Raw genomic sequence first — 25,543 nt, forward strand, 5'->3', positions numbered from 1 at the left:
TCGACACTGGAGTCAAACTCCGTGTCGATATCAGTGTTTATTATTTTGGATAGTGAGCATTGTGAGACTCTGAAGGTCTCTGCGCCATAGGGACAGACATGGGTAGATTTCCTGTCTGTTCTCTAATCTTTTGTGCAATAAATTCACCTTAGCACTTACACATATCCAAACAGGTGTCGGCGTTGTCGACAGAGACACCCTCTCACACACATATTTGCTCTATCTCCTCCTTAGGGAAGCCTTTTACCTCAGACATGTCGACACACACGTACCGACACACCACACACACAGGGGATGCTCTATTTGAAGACAGTTCCCCCACAAGGCCCTTTGGAGAGACAGAGAGAGAGTATGCCAGCACACACCCCAGCGCTATATGACCCAGGAATCACACAGTAACTTAGTGTTAACCCAGTAGCTGCTGTATATATTGTTTTTACGCCAAATTTATGTGCCCCCCCTCTCTTTTTCACCCTCTCTATCGTGCTTCTGCAGGGGAGAGCCTGGGGAGCTTCCTCTCAGCTGAGCTGTGGAGAGAAAATGGCGCTGGTGAGTGCTGAGGAAGAAGGCCCCGCCTTCTCAGCGGCGGGCTTCTGTCCTGCGATTTTGTGTAAAAATAATGGCGGGGGCTCATGCATATTACAGTGCCCAGCTGTATAAATGCTGCTTTTTTGCCAGGAGGTACTCAATTGCTGCCCAGGGCGCCCCCCCCCTGCGCCCTGCACCCTACAGTGACCGGAGTGTGTGGGTTAGTGTGGGAGCAATGGCGCACAGCTGCAGTGCTGTGCGCTACCTTATATGAAGACAGGAGTCTTCTGCCGCCGATTTTGACGTCTTCTTGCTTCAACCCGCCGGCTTCTGTCTTCTGGCTCTGCGAGGGGGACGGCGGCGCGGCTCCGGGAACGGACGACCAAGGTTAAGTTCCTGTGTTCGATCCCTCTGGAGCTAATGGTGTCCAGTAGCCTAAGAAGCACAACCTAGCCGCAGTTAGTAGGTTTGCTTCTCTCCCCTCAGTCCCACGTAGCAGAGAGTCTGTTGCCAGCAGAAGCTCTCTGAAAATAAAAAACCTAACTAAAATACTTTCTTATTAGCAAGCTCAGGAGAGCTCACTAAAATGCACCCAGCTCCTTCCGGGCACAGATTCTAACTGAGGTCTGGAGGAGGGGCATAGAGGGAGGAACCAGTGCACACCAGTAGTACTAAATCTTTCTTAGAGTGCCCAGTCTCCTGCGGAGCCCGTCTATTCCCCATGGTCCTTACGGAGTCCCCAGCATCCACTAGGACGTTAGAGAAATATTGTAATGCATATACCCTGTACTAACCCCATGCACATGCCCGCTGCGCGTGCACTGAGTCCGCAGTGCGTGCACATATCCGCAATTTGCGTAGGATCGCTCCTGCGATCATGCACGTGGTATGGGTATTTACAGCGGAGTTTGTGAGCGCGTAGAGGGTTATTAGAACATTACATATTTAACCCAAATAGTGCATTTTGTACACATAGTTCCCCTACACCACATCAGCGAGTATCAACAGTTTAAACAGTTCCAGGACTAAGGGATTCGCCTTTGCATGATAGGAAGGGTCCGATAAAGGTTGGAAGGTGATGTCTAGTATCCAGCTGTAGGGTATTTTAAGGGTAACATTCCGGTATTGGTTAGAGAAAGATCGCATGTTCCAGCGTATAGTTATGTGCAAAAGTAGAATATAGATATTAACTGTATTTACTGTATATTATGTATGCGGCGGGAATCCAGTGGATACCACCCACCAGAGCAGTTGGGGAAAGACATCGCCCATCTTTTCAAATCAACCTATGACCTCTCCTGTAATGAAAAGACACATCTCAGTGTCCAATGGACAATGAGATTACAGTGACCATTGTATTATGTATGTAAGTTATGTATAAAAAGCCCGTTGCTGCCTGGCTGGTCAGAAGACTCTGAACGCTTTCTACCTGACAAGCGGAGGACCGGCCGGGTTGCGCTTGCGAACATTCTCACGTATGTACATTCTCTGTAGCCATTACTCGGTTTTAGATTTATCTTGTTAGCCTGTAGTGTATGATTTGTACAGTTTTACCTTTTGAAATAATCCACGGTGGCCTTAGAACCCTGTGGTTTCAACTACAAATCGGTGTTGTGTCCTCACTTTCCTGCAAGGGTTGAAAAGCATATTTAACTGTATAAGATTTATAAGTATTGATAAGGTGTACACACTGCGGGTACTTTATACCGTCAGCGCTACTTAAGGTTAAGGTATAACATCATTGCAGTGCTTTGCTGCTAAGGGTTTAAAGTGTAATCATATCATTACATTGTATCACTAACAAGGTTTAAAGGTTATCAATTGTGTGTGCGCGCGCTGTGCGTACTCTGTACACTCAGCGCGGCGTGTGTACGCCAAGTACGTACCACGTACGGGACTCTGTACGCAAATAGCGTACAAAGTGCGTAGCGCGTGTATTCAGTCTAGCGGCCATAGCGGCTCCTCGGTAAAAGTGTATCTAGAGGTATAGCTTTACAGTCTAAGATAATATCGACATTATCACAATGTATCATATTTAGTGTCATTTTTTAGCTAAAATAGAGTAATATGACGTTATGAGTTTGATTTAGAAGTTATATGTGCAAGTCAGGGAGGATCCCAGTCTCAATTATGCATCCAGCCAATCAGCAGGGACTTAAGTGACCTCACCCAAGGTGTGATACTCTGCTGATAAAAGGTATGACCACTATTGTTGTGTTTTCAGACTTTGGAGAATCTATGCTTGGCATAGATGTTTGCAACCTGCAAATTTCCTTTAGTTTCTCCTGGGACAGATTAGCTGCGCGTTAACTGTAAGCAGGGCTGTTTCCGAGGACGGGTTAGCTGTGTAATCGCATGGGGCGCCGGCCCGCGGCCAGTGTGTGCATTATTTTATGCGGTCTGTCCGGCTGCATAGAATACTGTGAAAAAGCCCCTCCCAAAATGGCCATTTTGGGTAAGGACGCTTACTAGACTGAGGCGGAAAGAGGAGGCAGATGCAGCAACACAGCAGTGTCGGGAATAGCAGCAGCATTAAACAACCCCCAACAATGAGCAGATAGAGTGGCACTTTTAAGAGGCATTTCTATGTGAGGCATGCTGCATCATATTATGTCTGCATAACTTGGTGCAAGGGGTGTTACTGTGTGGGGCATAATATGGTGCAAGGGACACTGCTGTGTGGGGCATAATATGGTGTGAGGAGCTTTGCTGTGTGGGGCAAAATATGGTACCAGGTGCATTACTGTGTGGGGCATAATATGGTGCAAGGGGCATCACTGTGTGGGGAATCATTTGGTGCTAGAGGCATTACTGTGTGAGACATATGGTGCTAGGGGCATTACTGTTCGAGGCATAATATGGTGTAAGGTGCACTAGTAGTAGGTAGTATTTTCCTGCAAGCCCCCCCCCCCCCGCCCTTTTTTTTTTTTTTTTGGGGGGGGGGGTATGAAGCAAATGCCCTCTGGGAGGAGTTACACTAAGGTATTGTTTGTCCTTTATCTACAGGTAGAAGCATAAGTTAACTATTTGCACCTTGGGACTTATCTTCAATACCTTTATGGACAATGTTTTAAGTCTGCGCATTCCTCCGTTAGCAAAAGATGTATCCACACCTGTGTGCGACTCAGAATCGGCCCAATGTGTAGCACTACTCCGCTTTGTATGCACTAAAACCTCTGAAATTTAAATATGGATGACATTCTAGCCCTATCTGTATACTAGCCACTAAAGAAGAGCATGCATATAAAAGTAAAAGGTTTCTAATAAGCTAGTTTATAAAGCTACATTAGTATTGCACTGACAAAATTATTTTGATATGGATACGATGAAATGCCTTTTAAAATCAAGGTGTTTAAACACTTCCCTACATTGCAGTTTCAGTGGAGAGGATGGAAGCCAGACTGGAATGGGTCAAGCAGTGAGTGGGAGGAAAGAGATTCAGTAAGGTGGTTATAGACAATACTCTCAAGGAGTTTTGGAGGCAAAAGGAAGGAGAGAGAGTGTGTGGATCAAGGGTAGGTATTTTAAGATTAGGGGAGACAAGTGCATGCTTGAAGGCAGAGAAGACCGTGCCCGATGAGAGGGAGAGATTGAGGAGGTGGGCAAGATGGGAGCAGGCAAATAAAGAGGCAGCGGAGAAGGCGGGAGGGGATAGGGTCAAGTGGGGAGGTGGAGAGGGATGAGTAACGGATGAGGGCCATGACTTCCTAACCAGATACATGGGAGAAAGATGTCAAAGTTGGTAAGAGGGAAGGGGAGGGGTGGTAAGGGAAAGGAGGTGTTTGGTTGCTGATTCTTTGGTGGGATATTATGTCCTGATGTATGGAGTCAATTTTGGATGTGAAGTAAGTGACAAAGTCAAGAGCAGAGAGTTAGGAGGGTAGACGAGATGAGGGTGGGCAGAGGAGGGAGTTGAGAGTGGCAAAGAGGCGCTTGGGTTGGAAGACTGGGAGGAGATGAAGTTGTTGAAGTATGACTGTTTAGCAAGGGTAAGGGCAGCACTGAATGAAGAGAGCATAAGTTTGAAATGGAGGAAGTCTGCCTTCGAGCGCGAGTTCCTCCACTGTCGCTCAGCAGTATGTGAGTATTTTTGCAAATATCTGGTGTATTTGGTGTGCCAGGGTTGAGGTGTTGATCTGTGAGGGTGAATAATGGTTGGTGGAGCAACAGAGCCAAGAGCAGAAGTAAAGGAAACATTGTATACGGATGTGCCTTGTTCAGGACATGAGAGAGACAGTATAGGAGAGAAAAGCGAGTCGAGCAGGGAGGATAGGAAAGTGGTGTCGATAGCCTCAATGTTGCGTTTAGTGATTAGCTTTAGGAGGTAGAGATGGAGTAGCAGAGACATAAGTTAAAGGAGAGCAGGCAGTGGTCTGAGAGAGGAAATGGGGAGTTGGAAAAAATCAGAAATATCACAGAGGTGAGTGAAGACCAGATCCAGCGAGCTCCCATTCACATGGGACGGGGAGGAGGTCCACTGGGAGAGAGACCAAGTGAAGATGTAAGGTTAAGGAGTTTAGAGGCAGGTGATTTTGTGGGGATATAAATAAGGATGTTGAAGTTGCCTAAGATAATGTCGGGAATGTCAGAAAAGAGGAAGTAAAGTTGTCAAGGAATTTGGAGGGCATGCCAGGGGGGCGGTAAATGACAGCTACTCAGCTTTGTTAGTCTTGTACTGTATGTCTTTGTTCTCTTTCAAAGTATGATTTGGGTTTTTGTGTGTGATTTATTGTACTGAATGTTTAGTGCTATGATCTTGTGGTGATGACGATAATCTACAGGTGCTACTTGGCCCTCGCTGACTTAATATAATATACTAGAATTAAAGAACAATACAGTACTACATAGTACTATCGATGCAGGACACTGTATTGAGCTATGCATAGGTGTAAAATTAATTATAGAGTGAGATACACTATAAGGCGAGTTTATAAATTAAAAAGAATTGAAAAATATGGAGAATCATAACAAAAAAAAAAATGTAATTGCTAAGGAGCTAACAGCAATGAATACTGCTTGTCAAATTACAGTTTTTCTTTGTCACATTGATGAGAGATGCATCCAGCATAAATTCACAAGTCAGCGGCTATGTCTTCCATTTGCCACTACAAAAATTTCATCATGATGAATTAGTTTTAAAATGCGGTTATAAAAATAACACACAAACACTAAAGATGTTGTTGTTTTGGGTTTTTTCTTTTCTTTAATCAAATATTGTATACAGTCATCAGAAACATTTCCACATTCGTGAAAAATTCAGTGGCATTAAATCAGGGATATATAGTGCAGACCAAGGCAAAATCCTTCTTTCCCCACCGCATGTTTTGTTAAACATTACAGTGTCAGTATGAAATCCCGAGCAGACAGAGAACTATTACAAGAGACCTGGGCTTTCTGGTCTCATACTGTGACCGACATTGTTCTGTGTGGAGCAGTTGTTACAATCCACAGGATTGAGCTGCTGAACGATCAACAAATTGAAGAATATTTTGCAACATGCCCAAAACAAGCTTTTTAGCTGCAACATCCAAAAGCTCAAGGAGAACTATGCAGCCACTTTTCTTCCCAAAAATATCTTCTAAGCAAGCTCCATTAACGTCAGTAATTCATTTTTGTTTTCACCAAATGAAAAATTAAGAAAAAAAAAGTCTTTAAAGATTGTTCCTCCCCCACCTGCTTGATATTATGGTTATTCCTATGAAAATTAATAAAGTACCACCTAAATGATTTCCATGTTACCCACTTGAGATTTGTTTGTACAATCCATGTTTTCAGGGGGAAGCAAAAATAATAAAAATAAATTCACATTTCGGTATTTGATACATGGCCGGAGCATCCAGTTAATAGAATCGTTTGTTTCTTTCTTGTCGTTTTTGAAAAACAACTGCTCCCACCACAGCACAGACTATAATGCCCAGGAGAGCAGCAAGCAGCAGAAGACAGACCTTCCAACCAGTCAGGGGCCCACTGCGGAAATTCCCGGTTGGATCATCAACATTATCTGGGAAAACAAACAAAACCATTGAAAAAAATTTTTTTTTGTGTAAAGATATGTTTAAAAATATTATACAAATAGTAAACGATAAACTGTATATGAATGAACAGAAAAAAACAATCCAAATTGTTGAGCATTACTGCAGACTGGGCTAATTGTAGCAAATGTAATACTTTAAGCTCTGTTACAACATTCCTCTATTATGAAACTAAAAAACATGTCTGAATAATTACAGCCACAACCTGAAAATGCAGCTCAGAATATCAGAAGTTCTATCGGTTAGGGAACTTCAGCACTGTATGTGTGAGACCCCTACAGCTGGTGAGAGGGTCTTCTGCCAATAACAGCCGCTCCTGTCCCCTTAGAGCTGTATGCATTCACCAGTACTTGAGATGCCGCCTGGACTTAACCTCTACAGTAGGGGCTCACAAAATAGGCTGGCGACCACAAGGTAATCACCTGGAGTGTAGCAGCAGGATCACTAGGCAAGGTTTGGGTTAATAGCAAACAGATTTAGGCTAGGTAATGCAGACTAAGCTGATGTGATTGAAGACAGAAGGACTTGATAACTGGATACATGGCAAATCAGGAGTTTATTGCAGGCAGACTTAGCAGGATATGCTAATTAAAGACTGATGAACTAGGAGTGTGAAGGATTCACAACAAGACTATGGTGATTGGAATTGTAAGGAGTTAGTTGCTGGTGAACAGCCAAGCGATGGTTAACTGCTGGGCTCAAACTGGTGCTGGGTGTGTACTGTCAGCATGTACCTAGTTGCAGGGAGACTGGCTGAATTAATAGTGTGACTAGGCTACAGTCACACTATTCACTACTATGCAATAACAGACAGGACACAAACTCAGTGGATAAAGTGTGACTGGAAAACAGGTTCAGATGTTCCGTAGACACTGTTTTGCTGCAGACTTGTGACTACAGGCACAGCTGTAATGGATGTACTCAGAACCAGAGCTTGCAGGATATAATCACAGAGACTTGGCAGAAGCCTGGACTTAGATCAGGACCAGACAAGAGAGTAACTGGAGGGCCATAGCAAGATAATGACGCGGAGTAGGTATGTACACAGGATGGCAGATACAGGGCAGGATTCAACAGGGCACCGCTGCAGGACTGACAGGGACAGCACACAGAGGACTGAGGCAAGATACAGGACTGCAGGTATACAAAGGCACAGAACCAAGACTCAGGGACAGACAGATTGGGAACTGTACAAGGTACAGAGAACATGTGACAAGCTCACTTGGTGCAGGAACTATGGAATATCACCGTCAGGGCAGAACTGACAAGAATCTCTAATAAAAGGAAGATAGACCAATCACAGGAGTCATCACGTTGGAGTCAGGTAACGATTCATTCCAAACAGGTGTGCTGCTGCATGTAGCAGCCAGCATCCTAGTTGCTAGGAGACAGCCAGAAATACAAACAGGAATGAGCCACAGAAGCGACTCATAACACTATCCTTTCCCAAAGTTTTACTTACCACGAGTTCGGAGTAAATGCCAGTGAGCAAATGCCCCGTCCTGGCAAAGTGTTGTTCATACCATTACCAGTAATTTATTTATTCTTTAATAGGCAACCTGAGTGTTACCCCACAACACATGGCCAGTGTAAATCAGCAAAGGTGTACTGCCCAACAGACCAGAGAACATACCAAGCCTCGTTACAGAGTGGACATTAGGACAGTGATTCTCAACCCTCAGGTTTTCCCAACAGGTCATGTTTTCAGGATTTCTGTCTGTGTAAGCAGGTGGGATAATTACTCACCCAGTAAGATAGATTAACTCACCTGTGCATGATTAAAGATATCCACAGAACATGACCTGTTGGTGGTACTTCTGAAAGGGACCGGAGAACCGCTTGGATAGGGTACTAATATCCTGCTTACCTTTGGGCGACTTCAGCAAACTAACACTGGGCTCTATTTTTGTCCAGTCAATGTTTTCATCATCTGGTGAGTGCTCAACCATCAGCTGGTACAGCTTCATGGAGATAATGTCATGATTATCTATAAAAACAAATATATATGTATGCTAGACAGAGGAAGTAAACAAAATAAATGGGATTTCAGTTAAATCACATCTTACCTGATAAGTCTCCAGTTGCTGCTGTTGCTCCAAAATAGTAACCAGTTGGCAACCGGACACCCGAAATATCAACACAATTCTTCCATTCATTTTTACCTTCAATGTCCGTCATGACCTTCCAGAAATGCAGATATGTTAGAGCTTGCAGAATAAGAGAACACTGCTAATATTTTAAAATAAATGACCGATAATTGGGAAAAATCATTAAGGTACTTCTAATCCTATTATTCTGAACAGTCTATTGCGGACGGAAAATAATTTCCGATGAGCCCTAGATTTGCTGATAAGATGAATCTCAGCACTGGGATATTAACTACATGGCTGCGAGACAAATATTTAATGGTTTTTTTTTGTTTTTTTTTTTAAATGCCCTTTCTATTTATTATTCAATAATCTAATGATACGTAAATATATCCAAACAATGTTGTGCACACCTTTAGATATTAATGACTTACACACTTAAAAGTACTTCCACTACAGAAAGACCGCTCTTACCGTAAGACGCCCACGGGAATAGCGTATAGCTAGAAATGTGTCATAGTTATTATTGCGTAGATCTGCTGTACAACCTGCTAATTCATCAGTACGTCCGTCTTTGCTGTGGTCATACTGTATGGAGCCATTGCTCACCATGACAGAGATATATGGAAAGACACGCTGTAAAATAAAAGTACAGGCTGCAGGAGATGGTTCAGCGGTTATCATCTGAGAACACAGCAACATATGCAAGGCTCAAACAATTGCTAACATTGTCTTAAGTGTCCATAAATTTGATCGTATGCTGAAATGAGGAAAAGTTTTTTTGAAACACCTTTTGAATCAAGTGTTTTTTATTGAGTTTTGAATAAATTGAACGTTAAACAAAACAGGTACTTTTGTGGCTGATAGGTGAGAGATGACGTAATGTAACATATCAGTGCAGGGATGAATTTAGGCAGTAAATACAAATAGAACACACACAAAAAAAAAAAAAAAAAGGAACATCCCATAAGTAGAACACAGGAATTGAGAACAAACGTTTTAAACAAGTTAGGGATATTGTGCATCAATATGAGATCAAAGCCACACTCATCACTTAGATCAACTAGCGCGAAGAAGGGTAGGGATCCACAAATGGAGCAGTGCCCTTACCCAGACTAGAAAGGCACCATCTGTCCCATTTTGAATGGTACTTGGTCATTGAATTACGGGTTTCATATAGATGTCTTTCATGCTGAGCAACAGCTAAGCTCGCCACCGGGTCTGAAGACTGGCGAGCGCAGCGAGCCCACGAGGGGACTCGCTGCCTTGATGTTGGGATTCCAGCATCAGTCTCCTGACTGCTGGGATCCCAACCGTCAGGGTTTAACACCAGACCCAACTAAATCCCTCCATTTAGAAGGATTAGGTGGATAGTAGCAAACCAGGTCTAAGCCACTATAACTTTCGCTAAAGTAGTTGAGCACATAGTATATAACAATAAAGTACCAAAGAATGTGTTTCCTACAGGTCTAGACCAAATAAGCATATTTGAGGGTTTAACGGAAGATGATATGGGGCTGTAGACTTAATAGCTGCCTTTATAGCAGACCAGAAGGGAGATACTACTAGGCATTCCCACAACAGGTGCCAAAAACCAGAATCCCCCATCGTACATTTCAGACATGCAGCATAAGATCTTAAGCCAGCTCTATGTAGAGGAAGTGGACCTGTTTGTATCTAAGCTATGTAGTGGTGTACTTAATAGAGGCTAGAATTTGTATCCAATGGTGATCAGAATTGGAGCCTATATCAGTTTCCCATTTAAGTTTAAGAAGATCCAGCAGACCCGGAAACAGTTTGGCATTGAGTCTAGTATATCGGAAAAATCAACAGGTAAATGGCGCTCAATGTGGTTTCACATATAACAATAAGCATGAATACTTAGAGTCCAAATAAAGATCAAATCAGTCCCGCAGATTGGAAAGTCCTGTCTTATGATCCTCAGATTATGTTCCCTCAAGAAAGACCTCTGTCTCCAGTAGTCGCTCAAGATGACATAAAAAGAAAATAATGAAAGATCATGGTGCAATACGTCCCAAACTTATTTCAAGCAACAACAGATACAGATGTTACAAATCCAATGCGTACCCTACTCACAGTGTATAGGGTATTTGTCCACACATAAAGGTATCTTTGTCGGGATAATGGTGTAATAAATCTGTTAGATATTGCGTACCATACTCACTTCTCCACAAGTAAGGACCCTCGCATCAAGGTTTCTTTCGACGCTCCAAACCAAATTCTTCATCAAAAATGAAAATGTAAATCAATTTTCATTTTTGAGGAAGAATTTGGTTTGGAGCGTCGAAAGAAACCTTGATGCGAGGGTCCTTACTTGTGGAGAAGTGAGTATGGTACGCAATATCTAACAGAGATTTATTACACCATTATCACGACAAAGATACCTTTATGTGTGGACAAATACCCTATACACTGTGAGTGGGGTACGCATTGGATTTGTAACATCTGTATCTGTTGTTGCTTGAAAGAAGTTTGGGACGTATTGCACCATGATCTTTCATTATTTTCTTTTTATGTCATCTTGAGCGACTACTGGAGACAGAGGTCTTTCTTGAGGGAACATAATCGGAGGATCATAAGACAGGACTTTCCAATCTGCGGGACTGATTTGATCTTTATTTGGACTCTAAGTATTCATGCTTATTGTTATATGTGAAACCACATTGAGCGCCATTTACCTGTTGATTTTTCCGATATTGCACTTGTTATATAAGGGTTGAGTGGCCCTTTCATCCTCAGGTGGCTGCATAGGTGTGTTTGCGCCTTGGGTAATTGATTATTTTTCTTTTTCTGATTGAGTCTAGCATAAACCGAAGATATTTGGCCACTAGAACCCAAACATCCAAGCAATGACTTAACTGGAGAGGGAGACAAAGAGGGAGTGGAGCAACCAAACTGGGTCAGCATTGCGTGCCTCAAATGTAAGCATCTAAAATATTCAGTATTAGGGAAGACAAATTCACTCTGTAGCTGTTGAAAGGATTTAAAGAATCCCTCAAATAAATGACCCAGGGAGTTGACCCCTCATTAACCAGATATTATCAGTAGATAGGCTAAGCAATTTGGGATAAGAATTAAACCAAAGGGGGGAGTTAGCATCAATATATGACCAGTCAAATAAAGTATGAGCATAGCGCCAAACCAATAGAACCTGTCGTAATAACGGAGGAAGACCAGATACAGATATACCAGAGAGAAGAAATTGCAAAAGGAGAAAAATAAAACCCCACCTGTTTGGCCAGAAAACCAGTCAGGGAAGAACCATCAACAGGAGAACCGCAACTTGAAAGGTGAACCAATTGATAGGATATACAATACAACTGGAGATTAGGAAGGCCCCGCCCACTGGACTCTTTATGCCTATACAAAGTTTTAATGGCAACACAAGCCGTCTTCTCCACCCATACAAAAGAGGACAAAGCACCATCAATACCGCCACTTTTTAGGAACATAAACGGGACTGTGTTGCAGAAGATAAGTACTTAGGCAAGATGGACATTTTAAAAAGATTGATTTGTCCCATAACGATCAGTGGCAGCTTCCTCCATGCATGAATCTGCAATCTAAAATTGGTTGTAATGGGATCAATATTTTGGGAGACATACTCTGTATCCTGATGTGTAACCCAAACTCCCAAATTTTAAAACCTCAGAGTCCATTGCAAGGGGAAAAGAGGCTGATGTACAGTAGGGAGACAGCCAGAGATAGGAAAAATACTGGAATCATCCCAATTAGTAAGTACCCTAGAAAAACCACAAAAATAAGAATTTACTTACCGATAATTCTATTTCTCGTAGTCCGTAGTGGATGCTGGGGACTCCGTCAGGACCATGGGGATTAGCGGCTCCGCAGGAGACAGGGCACAAAAGTAAAAGCTTTAGGATCAGGTGGTGTGCACTGGCTCCTCCCCCTATGACCCTCCTCCAAGCCTCAGTTAGGATACTGTGCCCGGACGAGCGTACACAATAAGGAAGGATTTTGAATCCCGGGTAAGACTCATACCAGCCACACCAATCACACTGTACAACCTGTGATCTGAACCCAGTTAACAGCATGATAACAGCGGAGCATCTGAAAAGATGGCTCACAACAATAATAACCCGATTTTTGTAACAATAACTATGTACAAGTATTGCAGACAATCCGCACTTGGGATGGGCGCCCAGCATCCACTACGGACTACGAGAAATAGAATTATCGGTAAGTAAATTCTTATTTTCTCTGACGTCCTAAGTGGATGCTGGGGACTCCGTCAGGACCATGGGGATTATACCAAAGCTCCCAAACGGGCGGGAGAGTGCGGATGACTCTGCAGCACCGAATGAGAGAACTCCAGGTCCTCCTCAGTCAGGGTGTGCCCCTGACCAAGTATCAGCTCGGCAAAGTTGTAAAGCCGAGACCCCTCGGGCAGCCGCCCAAGATGAGCCCACCTTCCTTGTGGAATGGGCATTTACATATTTTGGCTGTGGCAGGCCTGCCACAGAATGTGCAAGCTGAATTGTACTACACATCCAACTAGCAATCGTCTGCTTAGAAGCAAGAGCACCCAGTTTTTTGGGTGCATACAGGATAACAGCAAGTCAGTTTTCCTGACTCCAGCCGTCCTGGAAACTATATTTTCAGGGACCTGACAACATCTAGCAACTTGGAGTCCTCCAAGTCCCTAGTAGCCGCAGGTACCACAATAAGCTGGTTCGGGTGAAACACTGACACCACCTTAGGGAGAAACAGGGGACGAGTCCGCAGCTCTGCCCTGTCCGAATGGACAATCAGATATGGGCTTTTTTGAGACAAACGCCGCCAATTCTGACACTCGCCTGGCCGAGGCCAGGGCCAACAGCATGGTCACTTTCCCTGTGAGATATTTCAAATCCACAGATTTGAGCGGTTTAAACCAATGTGATTTTAGGAATCCCAGAACTACGTTGAGATCCCACAGTGCCACTGGAGGCACAAAAGGGGGTTGTATATGCAGTACTCCCTTGACAAACTTCTGGACTTCAGGAACTGAAGCCAATTCTTTCTGGAAGAAAATCGACAGGGCCGAAATTTGAACCTTAATGGACCCCAATTTGAGGCCCATAGACACTCCTGTTTGCAGGAAATGCAGGAAACGACCGAGTTGAAATTTCTTCATGGGGCCTTCCTGGCCTCACACCACGCAACATATTTTCGCCACCTGTGGTGATAATGTTGTGCGGTCACCTCCTTCCTGGCTTTGACCAGGGTAGGAATGACCTCTTCCGGAATGCCTTTTTCCTTTAGGATCCGGCGTTCAACCGCCATGCCGTCAAACGCAGCCGCGGTAAGTCTTGGAACAGACATGGTACTTGCTGAAGCAAGTCCCTTCTTAGCGGCAGAGGCCATGAGTCCTCTGTGAGCATCTCTTGAAGTTCCGGGTACCAAGTCCTTCTTGGCCAATCCGGAGCCACGAGTATAGTTCTTACTTCTCTACGTCTTATAATTCTCAATACCTTGGGTATGAGAAGCAGAGGAGGGAAGACATACACAGACTGGTACAACCACGGTGTTACCAGAACGTCCACAGCTATTGCCTGAGGGTCTTTTGACCTGGCGCAATACTTGTCCAGTTTTTTGTTCAGGCGGGACGCCATCATGTCCACCTTTGGTTTCCAACGGTTCACAATCATGTGGAAGACTTCCCGATGAAGTCCCCACTCTCCCGGGTGGAGGTTGTGCCTGCTGAGGAAGTCTGCTTCCCAGTTGTCCACTCCCGGAATGAACACTGCTGACAGTGCTATCACATGATTTTCCGCCCAGCGAAAAATCCTTGCAGTTTCTGCCATTGCCCTCCTGCTTCTTGTGCCGCCCTGTCTGTTTACGTGGGCGACTGCCGTGATGTTGTCCCACTGGATCAATACCGGCTGACCTTGAAGCAGGTCTTGCTAAGCTTAGAGCATTGTAAATTGCCCTTAGCTCCAGTATATTTATGTGGAGAAAAATCTCCCGACTTGATCACACTCCCTGGAAATTTTTTCCCTGTGTGACTGCTCCCCAGCCTCTCAGGCTGGCCTTCGTGGTCACCAGCATCCAATCCTGAATGCCGAATCTGCGGCCCTCTAGAAGATGAGCACTCTGTAACCACCACAGGAGAGACACCCTTGTCCTTGGAGATAGGGTTATCCGCTGATGCATCTGAAAATGCGATCCGGACCATTTGTCCAGCAGATCCCACTGAAAAGTTCTTGCGTGGAATCTGCCGAATGGAATCGCTTCGTAATAAGCCACCATTTTTCCCAGGACTCTTGTGCAATGATGCACTGACACTTTTCCTGGTTTTAGGAGGTTCCTGACTAGCTCGGATAACTCCCTGGCTTTCTCCTCCGGGAGAAACACCTTTTTCTGGACTGTGTCCAGAACCATCCCTAGGAACAGCAGACGTGTCGTCGGAAACGGCTGCGATTTTGGATATTTAGAATCCACCCGTGCTGTCGTAGAACTACTTGAGATAGTGCTACTCCGACTTCCAACTGTTCTCTGGACCTTGCCCTTATCAGGAGATCGTCCAAGTAAGGGATAATTAAGACGCCTTTTCTTTGAAGAAGAATCATCATTTCGGCCATTACTTTGGTAAAGACCCGGGGTGCCGTGGACAATCCAAACGGCAGCGTCTGAAACTGATAGTGACAGTTCCGTACCACGAACCTGAGGTACCCTTGGTGAGAAGGGCAATTTGGGACATGGAGGTAAGCATCCTTGATGTCCAGGGACACCATATAGTCCCCTTCTTCCTGGTTCACTATCACTGCTCTGAGTGACTCCATCTTGATTTGAACCTTTGTATGTAAGTGTTCAAAGATTTCCTATTTAGAATAGGTCTCACCGAGCCGTCTGGCTTCAGTACCACAATATAGTGTGGAATAATACCCCTTTCCTTGTTGTAGGAGGGGTACTTTGATTATCACGTGCTGGGAATACAGCTTGTGAATTGTTTCCAATACTGCCTCCCTGTCGGAGGAAGACGTTGGTAAAGCAGACATCAGGAGCCTGCGAGGGGGAGACGTCTCGAATCTCCAGTCTGTACCCCTGGGATACTACTTGTAGGATCCAGGGGTCCACTTGCGAGTGAGCCCACTACGCGCTGAACTCTTGAGACGACCCCCCACCGCACTTGAGTCCGCTTGTACGGCCCCAGCGTCATGCTGAGGACTTGGCAGAAGCTGTGGAGGGCTTCTGTTCCTGGGAATGGGCTGCCTGCTGCAGTCTTCTTCCCTTTCCTCTATCCCTGGGCAGATATGACTGGCCTTTTGCCCGCTTGCCCTTATGGGGACGAAAGGACTGAGGCTGAAAAGACGGTGTCTTTTTCTGCTGAGATGTGATTTGGGGTAAAAAAGGTGGATTTTCCAGCTGTTGCCGAGGCCACCAGGTCCGATGGACCGACCCCAAATAACTCATCCCCTTTATACGGCAATACTTCCATGTGCCGTTTGGAATCTGCATCACCTGACCACTGTCGTGTCCATAAACATCTTCTGGCAGATATGGACATCGCACTTACTCTTGATGCCAGAGTGCAAATATCCCTCTGTGCATCTCGCATATATAGAAATGCATCCTTTAAATGCTCTATAGTCAATAAAATACTGTCCCTGTCAAGGGTATCAATATTTTCAGTCAGGGAATCCGACCAAGCCACCCCAGCGCTGCACATCCAGGCTGAGGCGATCGCTGGTCGCAGTATAACACCAGTATGTGTGTATATACCTTTTTAGGATATTTTCCAGCCTCTCAGCTGGCTCCTTGAGGGCGGCCCTATCTGGAGACGGTACTGCCACTTGTTTTGATAAGCGTGTGAGCGCCTTATCCACCCTAAAGGGTGTTTCCCAACGCGCCCTAACTTCTGGCGGGAAAGGGTATACCGCCAATAATTTTCTATCGGGGGAAACCCACGCATCATCACACACTTCATTTAATTTATCTGATTCAGGAAAAACTACAGGTAGTTTTTTCACACCCCACATAATACCCTTCTTGTGGTACTTGTAGTATCAGAAATATGTAACACCTCCTTCATTGCCCTTAACATGTAACGTGTGGCCCTAAAGGAAAATACGTTTGTTTCTTCACCGTCGACACTGGAGTCAGTGTCTGTGTCTGTGTCGACCGACTGAGGTAAATGAGCGTTTTACAGCCCCTGACGGTGTTTGAGACGCCTGGACAGGTACTAATTTGTTTGCCGGCCGTCTCATGTCGTCAACCGACCTTGCAGCGTGTTGACATTATCACGTAATTCCTTAAATAAGCCATCCATTCCGGTGTCGACTCCCTAGAGAGTGACCACCATTTCAGGCAATTGCTCCGCCTCCTCACCAACATCGTCCTCATACATGTCGACACACACGTACCGACACACAGCACACACACAGGGAATGCTCTGATAGAGGACAGGACCCCACTAGCCCTTTGTAGAGACAGAGGGAGAGTTTGCCAGCACACACCAAAAACGCTATAATTATACAGGGACAACCTTTATATAAGTGTTTTTCCCTTATAGCATTTTAATATATATATACATATCGCCAAATAAGTGCCCCCCCTCTCTGTTTTAACCCTGTTTCTGTAGTGCAGTGCAGGGGAGAGCCTGGGAGCCTTCCCACCAGCATTTCTGTGAGGGAAAATGGCGCTGTGTGCTGAGGAGAATAGGCCCCGCCCCCTTTTCGGCGGGCTTCTTCTCCCGTTTTTCTGAGACCTGGCAGGGGTTAAATACATCCATATAGCCCCCAGGGGCTATATGTGATGTATTTTTAGCCAGAATAAGGTACTATCATTGCTGCCCAGGGCGCCCCCCCCCCAGCGCCCTGCACCCTCAGTGACCGCTGCTATGAAGTGTGCTGACAACAATGGCGCACAGCTGCAGTGCTGTGCGCTACCTTATGAAGACTGAAGAGTCTTCTGCCGCCGTTTCTGGACCTTCACTTTTCGGCATCTGCAAGGGGGGTCGGCGGCGCGGCTCCGGGACGAACCCCAGGGTGAGACCTGTGTTCCGACTCCCTCTGGAGCTAATGGTGTCCAGTAGCCTAAGAAGCCAATCCATCCTGCACGCAGGTGAGTTCACTTCTTCTCCCCTAAGTCCCTCGTTGCAGTGAGCCTGTTGCCAGCAGGACTCACTGAAAATAAAAAACCTAACAAACTTTTACTCTAAGCAGCTCTTTAGGAGAGCCACCTAGATTGCACCCTTCTCGGCCGGGCACAAAAATCTAACTGAGGCTTGGAGGAGGGTCATAGGGGGAGGAGCCAGTGCACACCACCTGATCCTAAAGCTTTTACTTTTGTGCCCTGTCTCCTGCGGAGCCGCTAATCCCCATGGTCCTGACAGAGTCCCCAGCATCCACTTAGGACGTCAGAGAAAAAAGCATTAACACTCTGCAGCAACAGGGCCAGTGAAACACCTACTTCCTCCTAAGAACAGGAGCTGGTCATCTGTATATAGGGCTATGACCTCTTCTATCCCCACCCTGTCTGGAAGCCACGGACTGCAGGGGTAGCATGCAGCAGACAAGTCAGTGGCTCAACGGCAAGAGCAAATAGGGCCGGGGTGAGAGGACAACCCTGACAGATCCCCCTAGCAAGCGGAAATGGAGCCATGGTAAAACCCATTAACAGAAACACGAGCTGCCGGGGAAGAGTACAGCAATTGAACCCAACGAATAACTTGAGGGCCGAAGGGAAATTTATGTAATATTCCCCAAAGGTAGGCCCATTCAACAGAGTTGAAGGCCTTAGCAGCATCCAAGAATACCACGACAGCCCCTGACCCAACAAGGTCGCTCCTTTGTAAAATATTAAAATAGTCTACGAAGGTTCTGAACCATAGACTTTCCCAGCATGAACCTTGTCAGGTCCGAATGAATAACAGAATTACTGCATTCAGACGCATAGCCAGAATTTTAGCTACTACTTTAACATCAGTGGAGAGAAGCGATATCAGTCAAATTGACTCAGGAAGAGTGTGTTCATACCTGGCTTAGCTGGAACGGATCTACTACACGCATCATCATTAGCCAAAAAAGCCAGATAACTACCACCCACCTCTGCTTGGGAATATAATACATGTTTGGAGAACAATAATCTACACTTAGATTTATCAAAGAGATAGTCTGACCATTCCCTCTGTTCCTCCAACCACAAAGCACGGTCAGGGGGAGCCTTAGTCATAATATATCCAGACTCCAACTGACTGCATAACTGTTCAAGTCTAACTTCCTCCTTCCTATTAAAGGCTTTGATTTTTGAAACTCTTAATAAAAGGAACCGCGAAGAAAAGTCTTAAAAGGCGTCATGTTTAACAGTTGTATCTAGGCAGGAGGAATTGTCAGACCTAAAACCTTCCCAGGCAGCAATTAAGTCAGAACCAGCCACCATAAGAGTCAACAAAAATAAGATTTTACTTACCGATAAATCTATTTCTCGGAGTCCGTAGTGGATGCTGGGGTTCCTGAAAGGACCACGGGAATAGCGGCTCCGCAGGAGACAGGGCACAAAAAGTAAAGCTTTTCCAGATCAGGTGGTGTGCACTGGCTCCTCCCCCTATGACCCTCCTCCAGACTCCAGTTAGGTACTGTGCCCGGACGAGCGTACACAATAAGGGAGGATTTTGAATCCCGGGTAAGACTCATACCAGCCACACCAATCACACCGTACAACTTGTGATCTAAACCCAGTTAACAGTATGATAACAGCGGAGCCTCTGAAAGATGGCTTCCTTCAACAATAACCCGAATTAGTTAACAATAACTATGTACAATTATTGCAGATAATCCGCACTTGGGATGGGCGCCCAGCATCCACTACGGACTCCGAGAAATAGATTTATCGGTAAGTAAAATCTTATTTTCTCTATCGTCCTAGTGGATGCTGGGGTTCCTGAAAGGACCATGGGGATTATACCAAAGCTCCCAAACGGGCGGGAGAGTGCGGATGACTCTGCAGCACCGAATGAGAGAACTCCAGGTCCTCCTTAGCCAGAGTATCAAATTTGTAAAATTTTACAAACGTGTTCTCCCCTGACCACGTAGCTGCTCGGCAAAGTTGTAATGCCGAGACCCCTCGGGCAGCCGCCCAAGATGAGCCCACCTTCCTTGTGGAGTGGGCCTTTACAGATTTAGGCTGTGGCAGGCCTGCCACAGAATGTGCAAGTTGGATTGTGCTACAGATCCAACGAGCAATCGTCTGCTTAGACGCAGGAGCACCCATCTTGTTGGGTGCATACAATATAAACAACGAGTCAGATTTTCTGACTCCAGCTGTCCTTGCAATATATATTTTTAATGCTCTGACAACGTCCAGTAACTTGGAGTCCTCCAAGTCACTTGTAGCCGCAGGCACTACAATAGGCTGGTTCAGATGAAATGCTGACACCACCTTAGGGAGAAAATGCGGACGAGTCCGCAGTTCTGCCCTGTCCGAATGGAAAATCAGATATGGGCTTTTGTAAGATAAAGCTGCCAGTTCTGACACTCTCCTGGCCGAAGCCAGGGCTAGAAGCATGGTCACTTTCCATGTGAGATATTTCAAATCCACCTTCTTTAGTGGTTCAAACCAATGAGATTTTAGAAAGTCCAAAACCACATTGAGATCCCACGGTGCCACTGGAGGCACCACAGGAGGCTGTATATGTAGCACTCCCTTAACAAAAGTCTGGACTTCAGGGACTGAAGCCAATTCTTTTTGAAAGAAAATCGACAGGGCCGAAATTTGAACCTTAATAGATCCCAATTTGAGACCCATAGACAATCCTGATTGCAGGAAATGTAGGAATCGACCCAGTTGAAATTCCTCCGTCGGAGCACTCCGATCTTCGCACCACGCAACATATTTTCGCCAAATTCGGTGATAATGTTGCACGGTTACTTCCTTCCTTGCTTTAATCAAAGTAGGAATGACTTCTTCCGGCATGCCTTTTTCCTTTAGGATCCGGCGTTCAACCGCCATGCCGTCAAACGCAGCCGCGGTAAGTCTTGAAACAGACAGGGACCCTGCTGAAGCAAGTCCCTCCTTAGAGGTAGAGGCCACGGATCTTCCGTGATCATCTCTTGAAGTTCCGGGTACCAAGTCCTTCTTGGCCAATCCGGAACCACTAGTATCGTTCTTACGCCTCTTTGCCGTATAATTCTCAATACTTTTGGTATGAGAGGCAGAGGAGGAAACACATACACCGACTGGTACACCCAAGGCGTTACCAGCGCGTCCACAGCTATTGCCTGCGGATCTCTTGACCTGGCGCAATACCTGTCCAGTTTTTTGTTGAGGCGAGACGCCATCATGTCCACCATTGGTCTTTCCCAACGGGTTACCAGCATGTGGAAGACTTCTGGATGAAGTCCCCACTCTCCCGGGTGAAGATCGTGTCTGCTGAGGAAGTCTGCTTCCCAGTTGTCCACTCCCGGGATGAACACTGCTGACAGTGCTATCACATGATTCTCTGCCCAGCGAAGAATCCTTGCAGCTTCTGCCATTGCACTCCTGCTTCTTGTGCCGCCCTGTCTGTTCACATGGGCGACTGCCGTGATGTTGTCCGACTGGATCAACACCGGTTTTCCCTGAAGCAGAGGTTCTGCCTGGCTTAGAGCATTGTATATTGCTCTTAGTTCCAGAATGTTTATGTGAAGAGACGTTTCCAGGCTCGTCCATACTCCCTGGAAGTTTCTTCCTTGTGTGACTGCTCCCCAGCCTCTCAGGCTGGCGTCCGTGGTCACCAGGATCCAATCCTGTATGCCGAATCTGCGGCCCTCCAATAGATGAGCACTCTGCAACCACCACAGAAGAGACACCCTTGTCCTTGGAGACAGGGTTATCCGCAGGTGCATCTGAAGATGCGACCCTGACCATTTGTCCAACAGATCCCTTTGGAAAATTCTTGCGTGGAATCTGCCGAATGGAATTGCTTCGTAAGAAGCCACCATTTTTCCCCGGACTCTTGTGCATTGATGTACAGACACCTTTCCTGGTTTTAGGAGGTTCCTGACAAGCTCGGATAACTCCTTGGCTTTTTCCTCCGGGAGAAAAACCTTTTTCTGAACCGTGTCCAGAATCATCCCTAGGAACAGCAGACGAGTTGTCGGCATTAACTGGGATTTTGGAATATTCAGAATCCACCCGTGCTGTTTTAGCACTTCTTGAGACAGTGCTAATCCCATCTCTAGCTGTTCTCTGGACCTTGCCCTTATTAGGAGATCGTCCAAGTATGGGATAATTAATATGCCTTTTCTTCGAAGAAGAATCATCATCTCGGCCATTACCTTTGTAAAGACCCGAGGTGCCGTGGACAATCCGAACGGCAGCGTCTGAAACTGATAGTGACAGTTTTGTACAACGAACCTGAGGTACCCCTGGTGTGAGGGGTAAATTGGAACGTGGAGATACGCATCCTTGATGTCCAAGGATACCATAAAGTCCCCCTCTTCCAGGTTCGCTATCACTGCTCTGAGTGACTCCATCTTGAACTTGAACTTCTTTATACAGGTTCAAGGACTTCAGATTTAGAATAGGCCTTACCGAGCCATCCGGCTTCGGTACCACAAAAAGAGTGGAATAATACCCCTTCCCTTGTTGTAGAAGAGGTACCTTGACTATCACCTGCTGAGAGTACAGCTTGTGAATGGCTTCCAAAACCGTCTCCCTTTCGGAGGGGGACGTTGGTAAAGCAGACTTCAGGAAACGGCGAGGTGGATCTGTCTCTAATTCCAACCTGTACCCCTGAGATATTATCTGCAGGATCCAGGGATCTACCTGCGAGTGAGCCCACTGCGCGCTGTAATTTTTGAGACGACCACCCACCGTCCCCGAGTCCGCTTGAGAAGCCCCAGCGTCATGCTGAGGCTTTTGTAGAAGCCGGGGAGGGCTTCTGTTCCTGGGAAGGAGCTGCCTGTTGCTGTCTCTTCCCTCGACCTCTGCCTCGTGGCAGATATGAATAGCCCTTTGCTCTCTTATTTTTAAAGGAACGAAAGGGCTGCGGTTGACAAGTCGGTGCCTTTTTCTGTTGGGGAGTGACTTGAGGTAGAAAGGTGGATTTCCCGGCTGTAGCCGTGGCCACCAAATCTGATAGACCGACTCCAAATAACTCCTCCCCTTTATACGGCAAAACTTCCATATGCCGTTTTGAATCCGCATCGCCTGTCCACTGTCGCGTCCATAAAGCTCTTCTGGCCGAAATGGACATAGCACTTACCCGTGATGCCAGTGTGCAGATATCCCTCTGTGCATCACGCATATAAAGAAATGCATCCTTTATTTGTTCTAACGACAGTAAAATATTGTCCCTGTCCAGGGTATCAATATTTTCAATCAGGGACTCTGACCAAACTACCCCAGCACTGCACATCCAGGCAGTCGCTATAGCTGGTCGTAGTATAACACCTGCATGTGTGTATATACTTTTTTGGATATTTTCCATCCTCCTATCTGATGGATCTTTAAGTGCGGCCGTCTCAGGAGAGGGTAACGCCACTTGTTTAGATAAGCGTGTTAGCGCCTTGTCCACCCTAGGAGGTGTTTCCCAGCGCTCCCTAACCTCTGGCGGGAAAGGGTATAATGCCAATAATTTCTTTGAAATTATCAGCTTTTTATCAGGGGCAACCCACGCTTCATTACACACGTCATTTAATTCTTCTGATTCAGGAAAAACTATAGGTAGTTTTTTCACACCCCACATAATACCCTGTTTAGTGGTACCTGTAGTATCAGCTAAATGTAACGCCTCCTTCATTGCCAAAATCATATAACGTGTGGCCCTACTGGAAAATACGGTTGATTCGTCACCGTCACCACTGGAGTCAGTGCCTGTGTCTGGGTCTGTGTCGACCGACTGAGGCAAAGGGCGTTTCACAGCCCCTGACGGTGTTTGAGTCGCCTGGACAGGCACTAATTGATTGTCCGGCCGTCTCATGTCGTCAAACGACTGCTTTAGCGTGTTGACACTATCCCGTAGTTCCATAAATAAAGGCATCCATTCTGGTGTCGACTCCCTAGGGGGTGACATCCTCATATTTGGCAATTGCTCCGCCTCCACACCAATATCGTCCTCATACATGTCGACACACACGTACCGACACACAGCAGACACACAGGGAATGCTCCTAACGAAGACAGGACCCACTAGCCCTTTGGGGAGACAGAGGGAGAGTTTGCCAGCACACACCAAAAGCGCTATATATAACAGGGATAGCCTTATAATAAGTGCTCCCTTATAGCTGCTTTATATATATCAAAATATCGCCATAAATTTGCCCCCCCTCTCTGTTTTACCCTGTTTCTGTAGTGCAGTGCAGGGGAGAGACCTGGGAGCCGTCCTGACCAGCGGAGCTGTGAGAGGAAATGGTGCCGTGTGCTGAGGAGATAGGCCCCGCCCCTTTTTTGGCGGGCTCGTCTCCCGCTATTTAGTGAATCCAGGCAGGGGTTAAATATCTCCATATAGCCTCTGGGGGCTATATGTGAGGTATTTTTAGCCTTTATATAGGTTACATTTGCCTCCCAGGGCGCCCCCCCCCAGCGCCCTGCACCCTCAGTGACTGCGTGTGAAGTGTGCTGAGAGGAAAATGGCGCACAGCTGCAGTGCTGTGCGCTACCTTTAGAAGACTGCAGGAGTCTTCAGCCGCCGATTCTGGACCTCTTCTGACTTCAGCATCTGCAAGGGGGCCGGCGGCGCGGCTCCGGTGACCATCCAGGCTGTACCTGTGATCGTCCCTCTGGAGCTGATGTCCAGTAGCCAAGAAGCCAATCCATCCTGCACGCAGGTGAGTTCACTTCTTCTCCCCTCAGTCCCTCGTTGCAGTGATCCTGTTGCCAGCAGGACTCACTGTAAAATAAAAAACCTAAGCTAAACTTTTTCTAAGCAGCTCTTTAGGAGAGCCACCTAGATTGCACCCTTCTCGGCCGGGCACAAAAATCTAACTGGAGTCTGGAGGAGGGTCATAGGGGGAGGAGCCAGTGCACACCACCTGATCTGGAAAAGCTTTACTTTTTGTGCCCTGTCTCCTACGGAGCCGCTATTCCCGTGGTCCTTTCAGGAACCCCAGCATCCACTAGGACGATAGAGAAAATGGATTAAGTTTCCAGAAGCTGGCACCAGGGATACTGTACATTAAGAGCTAAAAGCACAGGAGAATGGTTGGAAATCCCACTAGACAAATATTAAATGGTCGTTTGGGGGAGAACACAACCCTAAAGCTATTCCTAGCATAGTGCTCCTATGGTACAAATACAATCCATGGTAAAAAGATTGCACATGTAATACAAATCAATGACCTGAGTAAATGACAAATGAATAAAGAGAAAAGGGCACATACAGGCAACATTAACCCTAGAATAGACAAGAACTGCATTATATTAAATGGCTAGAGTAGACCCTCAGCGAGAAGCCCGGGGGTTGTCGTTCCAACCAGTCATCCACCTCCTTTGGATTGTTGAAAAACTGAGTGGAGCCCTCATGCACAACCCTAAGCCAAGCTGGAAATAACAGAGTTTCCATTTAATCTGCAGGAACTAGGAATGACTCTTCTGTACCTCAAGCACAAAATCTGGATACACAGAAATTGAGTGATTTCAAACTTTAGTGGGCCATGGATATGGGCCAAGCGCAAGAGTATCACGACCCTTGAAATGCAGCAGGCGGGAAATAGTCCGAGCCGGGGCACCAGGTGAAGGAGGTTGAGAAGGGAGGTGATGAGCACGCTCCACAGCAAATTGAGAGCTAAAAGCTTCACGTTTAAATAGCTGTATCACAGTCTTCCAGAAATTTCTCAGTACTTCAGCCCTCACCAAACAAACATTATTGCGTCTTCGCTGCCCTTCCATCTCAGATAATTTGGCCTTGACAGCTGCCATTTGAGATGACAAATCCGCAACAGTATCCTTCAT

General features: G+C 46.0%; 1 protein-coding gene across 1 annotated transcript in view; it reads right to left on the reverse strand.

The window, feature by feature from the left end:
• Window positions 1–5,705: 5,705 nt before the first annotated feature.
• LMAN2 (lectin, mannose binding 2) overlaps window positions 5,706–25,543 on the reverse strand; it is a 53,755-nt gene continuing 33,917 nt past the window's right edge. Inside the window, exons 5-8 of the mRNA XM_063927905.1 lie at window positions 9,122–9,283; window positions 8,627–8,741; window positions 8,428–8,547; window positions 5,706–6,529 (exon numbers count right to left, since the gene is read on the reverse strand). Of these exons, the coding sequence (XP_063783975.1) occupies window positions 6,369–6,529; window positions 8,428–8,547; window positions 8,627–8,741; window positions 9,122–9,283 (558 nt within the window). The 3' untranslated portion in view covers window positions 5,706–6,368. The remainder of the gene's footprint in view (window positions 6,530–8,427; window positions 8,548–8,626; window positions 8,742–9,121; window positions 9,284–25,543) is intronic.

This window comes from Pseudophryne corroboree, chromosome 6 (assembly GCF_028390025.1).
Source record: "Pseudophryne corroboree isolate aPseCor3 chromosome 6, aPseCor3.hap2, whole genome shotgun sequence".
Classification (NCBI taxonomy): Eukaryota; Metazoa; Chordata; class Amphibia; order Anura; family Myobatrachidae; genus Pseudophryne; species Pseudophryne corroboree.